This window comes from Cyprinodon tularosa, unplaced genomic scaffold, assembly GCF_016077235.1.
Source record: "Cyprinodon tularosa strain WSP-4 unplaced genomic scaffold, ASM1607723v1 ctg199, whole genome shotgun sequence".
In the NCBI taxonomy this organism is placed as follows: Eukaryota; Metazoa; Chordata; class Actinopteri; order Cyprinodontiformes; family Cyprinodontidae; genus Cyprinodon; species Cyprinodon tularosa.
The window spans coordinates 495,215-505,527 of NW_024038729.1; the positions used below are offsets into that span (position 1 = coordinate 495,215).

General features: G+C 43.8%; 1 protein-coding gene across 1 annotated transcript in view; it reads left to right on the top strand.

Annotated features, from left to right (window-relative positions):
* arid4b (AT-rich interaction domain 4B) overlaps window positions 1-10,313 on the top strand; it is an 87,396-nt gene extending 77,083 nt beyond the window's left edge. Inside the window, exons 20-24 of the mRNA XM_038284145.1 lie at window positions 3,539-4,747; window positions 4,853-4,963; window positions 6,902-7,126; window positions 9,080-9,226; window positions 9,315-10,313. Of these exons, the coding sequence (XP_038140073.1) occupies window positions 3,539-4,747; window positions 4,853-4,963; window positions 6,902-7,126; window positions 9,080-9,226; window positions 9,315-9,460 (1,838 nt within the window). The 3' untranslated portion in view covers window positions 9,461-10,313. The remainder of the gene's footprint in view (window positions 1-3,538; window positions 4,748-4,852; window positions 4,964-6,901; window positions 7,127-9,079; window positions 9,227-9,314) is intronic.

Below are 10,313 nucleotides of genomic sequence, written 5' to 3' on the forward strand. Positions count from 1 at the left end.
TTAGTTTCTAATTGTTTTATTTGCCATGCCATAAACTTGCCTGCTTTATTGCCCTGTTCATAAAATGTTTGCCTAAGTCGCAACAAACTTGATGCCGCCCTTGAAGCTGAGTATTTATCATATTCTGCTCTCAAAGCCAGTAATTCATTTTCTAATTGTTTATCTCCACTATTTACTTTAGCTTGGATTAACCTTATTTTATCTTCTAATTGTGTTCGAGTTTTTTCAGTTTGTTTCGTTTTAAACGCTGTATAACTAATAATGTGACCTCTAAGGTAGGCCTTAAGAGCCTCCCATTTTGTACATGCTGTCGTTTCTGAAGTATTAAATTGTAAGAATTCGTCTATTTGTTTCCCTAAATATTTCACAAAGTTTTTATCTTGTAACCATTTATGCTGGAACTGCCATCTCGGTGGGTCTCTCTTTAATTGGTCATCTCTGTAAACCAAGCAACATGGGGCGTGGTCAGAAATTACAATTTTATCATAGAAGCAATCATGAATCCTAAACTGTAACTCTGCAGAGATTAAGAAGAAGTCTATTCTGGAGAAGGTTTTGAAAGAACTTGAATAACAGGAGTATGTTTTGCTAGCTGGATTTTTCTCTCTCCATATTTCCATCAACTTCAGCTCCTTCATCATTCTATAAATTGCAGCTCTACAGTTATTATGCGATTGATCAATTCCAGTTGATCTGTCCATGCTTGGGTGTAATGTACAATTAAAATCCCCCCCCATTATGTGAGATCCTTTAAGCGTAGACAGAGTGAGGAGTAAATCATTGTAAAATTTACTATCATCCACATTAGGGCCATATATATTAGTTAGAATTAGAGTTTCCGACATTAGGGAGCCTTGAAGTATTAGGTATCTTCCTCTTTTGTCTTTAATAATGTTTTCAATTTGCAATGGTATAGATTCATGTATAAGTGTCATAACTCCTCTAAAATGAGACGTAAACGGTGCTGTATATATATTACCCCTCCACCTCCTCTTCACCCTCAAATTATCCTCATCGAGAAGATGCGTTTCCTGGAGGAATATAATTTTAGACTCCATTTCTTTCAGTCTATTCATGACCTGTTTGACTTTTTGAAGGCGTTGGAGCCCTCTGCAGTTCCATGAAATAAAATTACATTTTACAGTTTGAGACATACATCAACAAAAGTAGTGGGATGCTTAGCGTTGTAAAAATGTGAGACACAACAAAACCGGATGATAGAACATACATCCTACATAGAGAACATAAAGAACATAACCCTTTCCCTACTACCAAATCCCTTCCCCAAACAGAAGGAGCCCCACCCACAACCGTTATGTCTCCCGTTATTGCCATTAGCCAATCTACAGTCATTGAGGATTAGCCGAACCACGTCCAGTTCACTCTGCAAAAAGTGCTCCCGTCGCTGCCAGGCACAATACAGACCCCTGCACACGAACACTGAACAGCATTCGAAGGTACTCTTCACATTTGAATAATTTTTGTAACCCAAGTTAGGATCCTAACTATACAACATATTAGAAATATAAACATGTAACAAACCGAATAAGTTCGCAGACTTCACGTACCGTCTGAGGCATTACTTAGTGCTTTATGCGTCCTGAGCTCTCTGGAGTTTTTTGATAAACTCGCTTGCTTCCTCTGGTGTTTTAAATGCCAGTGTCTCGTTTTCGTAAGTCACTAGGAGAGTTGCAGGATAAGTTATTCCATTGCGGATGTTCAGATTGCGCAGCACCTCCCGGATCGGGTCGAACTTTTTCCTCTGTTGGTGGAGCCCGGCGGCCAGGTCGGGGTAGAAGTGGACCCGTTTATCTTTATAGAAGATATCCTTTTTTTTCCCCGTGCAACACGAATGACGGCTTGTTTCTCTCTGAAGTTAAGAAACTTCATTATCAAGGCTCTGGGTCGGGAGGCGCTGTCCTTTCTCGGGCCCAATCTGTGCGCTCTTTCCAAGCTCAGAGAGGTCTGCAGCTTCTCACTTCCCAGTGCTTCGGGTATCCACTTTTCCAAAAAAGCACATAAATCTGAACCCTCTGCACCTTCTGGCAAGTTCACAAGCCTTAAGTTATTCAAGCGAGACCTAGTTTCTAAGTCAGTGAGTTTATCTTCCATCGACTTGTTTTTAGCCTGTAAGGCGCTCACACTAGCTTGTAGGTTAGCCACTTCATCTTCCGCGGAGGAAATACGGTCCTCTGCTCGCAGCATACGTTCATTATAGTCTTTCATCTCCTGTTTCATATCTTGCAGTGTCACCAACAGACCGTCGAGTTTCGAGGAAAACTCGCTTTTCAATGATTCGAGCGCGACCAAAATTTGGTCAGACTTACTATTTTCTGAGTCATTAATTTCTTCAGGCTCCGCCATGTTTTTGTTGGCTTTGCGAGCTTCACCGCGGAGGTTGTGGTCGAAAAGCTTCGTTTGCTTGGATGCCTCACTTTTCCCTTTGAGCTGTTTGGATGAGTTAGGCATTCTATCTTTTTCCTGACACAAATTTTTCGTGAGCAGCAGTTATTTTCCCTTAATAAGCGCAGCAGACAGCGGAGCAAAGTTCTGCACGTCTTCCTACGTGGCCGCCATAACCGGAAGTCATATTTATATCTTTTAAACACAAAACGGAGTGTGTATGATGTCATCCGCGCGCGCCGGCTACCGTTCATTCATCCTGTCCGCTGAACTGCTGCTAGTTTTACTCACATGCCAGGAAGATGTCTAGTGCTGCTACCACAGATGATCCCTGATGGAATTGAGCCATTCAGATTAGCTAGCCGAATGAATAGAAGGGGTAGAGCGTAGCTGCCTGTGGCCTGGGCTTCCTGTCACAACTCCAGTCCGGCGTGCTGATGATGTCATACACGCTCCGCTTTGTTTTAAAAAAATATAATTATAAAAAATATAACCGCGGATGTCTGGGGGACAGTGATTCGCCTACATGTTATGAATGCTGGCGTACCATAAATAATAAATTATGAACAGTTTAGTTTGTGTCTTCAACTCGTTGCCCATAGGAAGACGTTACTTGGATATAACCTAACGGAATATCTTCAGAACAGCTCCAAATGACATAAAACTCATATGATGTAATAACATAAAATCAAGGGCCCAATGTAAAAAAAAAAAAAAAAAAAAAAAAAATGCCGTTCCCCTTTAATAAAGAAGATACAAGATGGTCTCTGGGTTCTTCCTGATTATCCAAACTTTTGAAGGGGCGTTTTGGCTGAGATGGTTAAAGTCGGCCAACATGAAAAATTTAACAGGGCCCCAATCTCAACCCTATTTAAAATTCATAGACTGTGCTTAAAAATGGGTTCTATCCAGAATGGCCATCAATGCCAAAAAGAGTGGCCAAACACCAGGGTAGAATTGTTCTTTCCAGTTGTGTTTTCTGATTTAGTCCATTGTATATTCAACCCAGTTCAAATATTAAAGTTTATATTGCTGTTATGATGATGATGACTGTGTGTAATTGTCTGAGCAGAACTGTGAAGATCTTATGTGTCCTGATTTGTTGCTGAGGATAACAGAACTTTGCACCTTGCAGCTGAGATGTCCACAGATGAGAGCGAGCATGAGGATGAGGAGCAGGAGCACAAAGAAGAGGAACAACCCAGCGGCAGCATCAGACGAGGTCCGGCAGAGCCGCCGAAAACTCCTGAGCGCTGGGAGAGCGGAGTCCCCTCTGACGGGTCCAAAGTGTCCGCTGTCTCTGGAAGAGGCCTGGATGCTGTGGGGGCAGAAAGCCCAGAAGTTGGGAAGCGCAGAGGCCAGCCAGAGCCGGAGAGAGAGGTGAACACCAGGAAGAGAAAATCTGACAGCGCAGCTGAAAGGAGCACGAAGGGCCCGTCAAAAGTCAAGACTAGGAACACCAGGAGTGCGGACTGGTTACCGAGTGGCTCCCCTCGGAAGCTGGAGGACAGAGGAGCTGGTCCTGGAGTGGAGAGAGGGACTCTGTCCAGCAGCAGCTCAGGGGATGAGAGCACAGCGCCAGCAGAGATCCCTGCTGAGGAGAACGAGCGAAGCCGCACAAAAACCAAAGCAAAGAAGTACAACGGGCTAAAGGAGAAGAGCAAAGCTGGAAGACAGGCTGGCTTCTGGGAGATTCCTGAGAAGAGGGCTAAAGGGTCGGGGAGCGCCGAGGAAAAGGGGGGCATTCGACCCAAAGGACAGAAGGACGTGTGGTCCAGCATCCAGGCCCAGTGGCCAAAGAAGACACTCAAAGAGCTGTTCTCTGACTCGGACACAGAGGCGGCCAACTCTCCTCCTCCTCCCGTACCTTCATCTCTGGACGAATCCAGAGATGACCAGGAGGAAGGACCGGAGGACGAAGGCTCCGAGGAGCAGATGGAGAACGACAAGCTTCAGGAGTTTCCCAGCAGCGGAAGCAACTCTGTGCTCAACACCCCTCCCACGACGCCCGAGTCTCCCTCGGGTGGAGGAAGCATGGTGGAGGAACCCAGCCAAGCCCCGCCCCCTTCTCCACCACAGACTCCTCCACCCGTCATACCTCCAGAGCCGGCTTCTGACGCTCTGCCCCCAGATCCAGTACAGGAGGAAGCAGCCGGTGGTCGGAGTGAGACAGACAGCAGCACCGTGGAGGTGGAGAGCCTCGGCGGAGAGCTGCAGGAGCTGCAGCAGGACGACGGGGCGGGGTCCCCCTCCAAGGTTTTTGACGTCAGTCTGTCCTGTAACAGCAGCAGCAGCTTGGAGTTGAGCAGCAGCAGCCAGCAGGACGGTGAGCAGAAGTCCAAAGGTACAAATACTCCCAAATCTTCCTTATATTACCCTTAGAGAAAAGTTTGAACTAAACCGTTGGTAAGACACAAGCTCAAGTCTTATTTCACAATCCTGTTTGTAGTGTCTGTGAGTCAGAAGAGGCCGAAGGAATCGCAGGCAGGCGGAGCCTCAAAGAAACAAAAGCCTTCCCGCAAAAGCCTCTGTGTGCCTCCCAAAAAGAACCGGAAAACAGGTAGGAGATCAGTCCCATCTAGATCCCACTACTTCAAGGTCTGAAGAGGTGTGGGAAAATAAAATCTACCGTAAATTCCGGACTATAAGCCGCTACTTTTTCCCCGCTGTTTGAACACTGCGGCCTATAATACAGTGCGGCTAATACATCGTTTTTTTCATGGCGCGAAAAACGGCATGAAAAAAATCCTGAAGCTGTTCCATTCAGACACAGAGGAAGAGGACTTTGAGGGTTTTAGTGCGCAGGAGGAAGAAGAAAGTGATTAATGACTTTTCCTGGTCGGCTGCCATGTTCTGTGCTTTATTCAATTAAAAGTACCGGTATATGCAGCGTTATTTGTGTGTTACTGACACATACGTATATTTTAATGTGTTAGGAAAAAAAAGGATTCATAATATGTACCGTATTTGTTTTATCATACGGATTAAATCAAACTTTAAAAAAGTGCTCACATGTAATATCTTTATTTGTAAATATCTCATACAACGTGGGAAACCTGCGGCTTAAAGGAATAGTACACCCAAAACATGATTAGCCTTCATTTTCTACTCACCCCCATGCTGAACAACACTCTGGAGTACTTTTTTGATATCTCAAATGCATCTGGAGATCTGGGAGGCTTCTTGCTGTCTGCTGACATTCAAATAATGGAGGTCTATGGTGACCGAGACAGAAAGGTCCATAAAAGTCCACAAAAAACGTGTCAATATTCCTCCATACTGCTCGTCCAATGTATTCCAAGTGTCCTGAGTGGGTAGCGTCCATAATTTACTCGAAACGAAGTCATTTAGAATGTTTTTAGAGCATAAATAGTAGTGTATAGGATTTCCTAAAAGCGAGTTCACGAGTCTACGGAAACCGCGGCAGACCAAACCAGACGAAAGTGCGCATTCAGCGTCTGCTCTGCCGATAATGCAAGCGTAGAAGAAGAAATGTGCTGTTTACCTGTGCAAAGAAAGAAACAACGAAAGAAAAATGTCTGAGGACTTCAGTGTTGAGGAAGAGCATGAGTTCTTTGCCGAGCTGAATGCGCACTTTCGTCTGGTTTGGTCTGCCGCGGTTTCCGTAGACTCGTGAACGCGCTTTTAGGAAATCCTATACACTACTGTTTATGCTCTAAAAACATTCTAAATGACTTCGTTTCGAGTAAATTGTGGATGCTACCCACTCAGGACACTTGGAATACATTGGACGAGCAGTATGGAGGAATATTGACACGTTTTTTGTGGACTTTTATGGACCTTTCTGCCTCGGGCGCCATAGACCTCCATTATTTGAATGTCAGCAGACAGCAAGAAACCTCCCAGATCTCCAGATGCATTTGAGATATCAAAAAAGTACTCCAGAGTGTTGTTCAGCATGGGGGTGAGTAGAAAATGAAGGCTAATCATGTTTTGGGTGTACTATTCCTTTAAAGTTCTGTGCGGCTTATAAAAGTACAAAATTGATTTTCTTTCTAGAATTAAAGCGTGCGGCTTGTAATCAGGTGCGCTGTATAGTCTGGAATTTACGGTATGTGCATGTGAATACATATTAACACAAAATGCCATCTCTGTTCCTCATCATCCCATCAGGGATGATCATTTTAAGGAAAAGTTTTTATATCATTAATAAACATGTTTATCAGGCTTTTTCTCCTTCATTCATACGTTTATTCCATCCATCTGTGAATCCTTTTGCTAATTTATCCCTTTGTTCATACGTCTTTTTTCCCTCCCTGTATCCAAACATTTAGCTTTCCATACGGTCGTCCCTCTGCTTCCATCTTTCTATACAGCTCTTCTTTTCTTCATACATCAAACCAACCAATCTATTTTCCCCATCTGTTTATCTACCCGTCCACTTCCTTCATGCTTTTTTTCCCCCAGGTTTAATATATACAGGTATTATGTTAATATTTTATCAGCTAAAGTTTGTTTTTGTCCCCTCACCCATCAGCTAACAGCAGCGACAGCGAGGACCAGTCTGTTGTTGAAGGTACGGCCAAACCAGCTGCCTGTAAGAACAGTGCGTCGGACCTGAAGGCCGCCGCTTCGCCCAAGTATCACGGCCGCTCTCCCCCCTCCAGCCATAAGTACCACAAGCAGGGCGACACCGATCACTCTCACCACAGAGACGGCCACGGTAGATCACCACGGGTGTACAAATGGAGTTTCCAGATGTGTAAGTACCCAAACGAATCGGATTCCAATTTAATTAAAGCCCTTAAAGTGTTCATCCTTCTGTCTCGATACAACAGCAAATTTAAACATGCTTAAGGAAAGGCAATTTTATTTCTATTGCGCAATTCAATACATGGACAATTCAAAGTGTTTTACATTAATTAAACAATAAAATAGAAGAAAAATAAAAGCAAAAACATTTGTAAAACAAATAAATTAATTGGACCACAAAAAAGCAGAAAAAAAACAAGTAAAAAAACTGTTGGATCACAACCTTAAACTAATATCCCAGTTAGTAGTTTAACTTCAACAGTCAAAGGCAGCTCTAAACAAATGGGTTTTTAACTTTGATTCAAAAGAACTCAGGCTTCTGGCACTTTTACAGTCTTCTGGGAGTTTGATCCAGATAAGTGGAGCATAGAAACTAAATGCTGCTTCTCCATGTTTGGTTCTAGTTCTAGTGTCCAGAGTAGGCTGAAACTAAAATGTCTGAGTGGGAGGTTGATATACCGACAAAAAATCAAGGTATAAAATGTATGGAGGTGCTGATCTATTGATTGATTTATAGACTAACAGAAGGATTAAAAGTATATTCTCTGAGCTACAGGGAGCCAGTGTAAGGACTGCAGAACCGGGCTGATGTGCTCTACTTTCTTAGTGCTAGTGAGAACACGAGCAGCAGCATTTTGGATCAGCTGCAGCTGTCTGATGGACTTTTTTGGCAAACCTGTATGGACACCATTGCAGTAATCAATTCTACTAAAGATGAATGCATGAATGAGTTTCTCTGGATACTGGTTGGACATTAGTCCTTTAATTCTGGAGATGTTTTTCAGGTGATAAAAGGCGGCCTTAGTTACTGCCTGCATGTGCCTCTGAAGGTTCTGGTCTGGGTCCGTCATGGCATCAAGATTTCGGCTACAATCGGTTATTTGTAGCTGAAGCTCTGAGCTAACTCTGGATCTCTCCACCTTTGGTCCGACGATTATTACCTAAGTTTTAATTTTATTCAGCTGGAGAAAACTATGGCCCACCCATATACTGATCTAGCATCTAGCCAACGATCTTATGGCTCCATAGTCACCTGGTGACATCGTAATGTAAAGCTGTATGTTGTCTGCTATAATCTGAGCTAAGGGGAGCATGTAGATGTTGAATAGGAGGGGCCCCAGAATTGGGCCTCGGGGAACCCCACATGTGCTTAAGAGCATTTTTATGCAATAAACCAAAAAATGGATGTGAAGTGTGAGGAAAAAAAACTGATTCTCTTTTGGAAACTAGCTTAAACTCCTTTCAGATTTGATGGAGAACATCAGTAGCCGTCTACTTTTAAATTATACCTCAAATTCCTATCTTATTTTGAACTGAACTTTGGCTAGGCCTTTCCCTGTAGGTCTGGCTGTGCGATCGGGGTCAGTGTCTTGCTGAAAGGAGAGCTTTCTTAACAGTTTTAAGTCTTTTACATCACCTCTGACCATTTTCTTGAACTTGACCCCCACCTGCTATATGTTGTGCAGAACGTTTATTTCAGTCAGTCCGGCTGCAGTCGAGGCGTAGAAGTGATCATTGTTCGTCACCGACTCAAACTCCTGCTATATCTCCTCCTGAGCATAAAAGCTTAAAAGATCCCGGACCACCTCATCATCTGTCTCATGGTCGTAGCTTCTCTTCTGCTCCATCATGCATTTAAGAAATTAGACAACAGTAAACTGGACCCCTGTTTAAACATGGCGGGATGGGGGGACTTAACAAAAAAGGTAGCCAGACGTTCCACCAATCATGGCTCCTTGCAACCCTTTCCCCTCCAAAAGCCCAACTAAGCAGAACAAAGTACTGGGTTTGAGGGGCCAAAGCCCCATGAAAGGGCTTTTTAGAGGCAGAGGAAAGGGGGCTAATGTTTCCAAGACGTGCTTTCCTTATTAATCTCCAAACTGATCCTTTTCTTCCCGCTTAGCTGATCTGGAAAAGATGAGCAGCCTGGAGAGGATTTCATTTCTTCAGGAGAAACTTCAAGACATCCGGAACCACTACCTCTCCCTGAAGTCGGAGGTGGCCTCTATCGACAGGAGGCGGAAACGCATGAAGAAGAAGGAAAGAGAAAGTAAGACAAAGTCTTTCCTGGATCTAAATGGCAAAAAAACAAAACATATTTAAAATTAACTGTTTGGGGGTTTTTTTTGTACCTTAAGGCGCAGTAGCTGCTTCCTCTTCCTCCTCTTCTTCGCCGTCATCGAGTTCGCTAACAGCAGCAGTGATGCTGACGCTCGCCGACCCTCCTGTACCGTCTTCATCCTCCTCATCTCAGAACTCGGGGGTATCAGTGGAGTGCAGGTGACAGGAAGAAGCGGCAGCAGTAAGGACCCACCGCACGAAGCACTTAACCAGCACCCCGAGGTCGCCGCCCCCTTTCCTTTTCAGCAGGGCGGAGAAACCAACTTGACTGGTTCTCCTGCCACAGCTGGGGCACAAAAACCAGAAAAACAAGCACTATTTTCTACTGACAACTGTTTCCTCGGCAAGCTATCCGCACTTAAGTGCACTTTTATGAAGATTGTGTTTGGGGGGGATGACATTTTTTTTTTAAACTTTAGCCACATCTCACTTTTGTGCTTTTATTTCATTTGGAGTTTTTTTTTTTTTTTCACAAGCAATAACGGTTTCCGTTTGATGGAGTTAGAATTGGATCACTTCAACCAACCAACAGAGTCCCGCTGCCACATTTCTCTGTCCATTTTCTGGCTTTGCAGTCCCACAGAAGGCCGTGGATTTGGTTTCAGCTCATCTCTGAAAGCTCCAGTGGATGAAGATGGAGTAACGCTGTAGTGCCTTTTGTTCCTCTGGAGAAATTAAATCTGCTTTCTAAGAAAAAACAAAAAAGAAAAACTAAAGTTTGGTTTGTGAGTGAGCAGCCAGCGAAGGGCTACGTCTGACCGATGGTAATGGATGCTTTCCATGTATTTAACAACCTACTACTGAATGCTCATCCATCCTGGGTATTACTGTTGGGTGTGGCATTATAAACAGTGCAGTGATGAAATAGAAAATATTCACATCATCTACCTTTTTTAATTATTTTTAATGCCTCTCTGCTGTAGCTCAGGACGTCCTGAGTCCTGGCCAGCCTTTTTCACTGAAGATGTGATGTCTAATGTACGGAAGAAGATTAGGGCCACTAAAAAAAAAAAAAA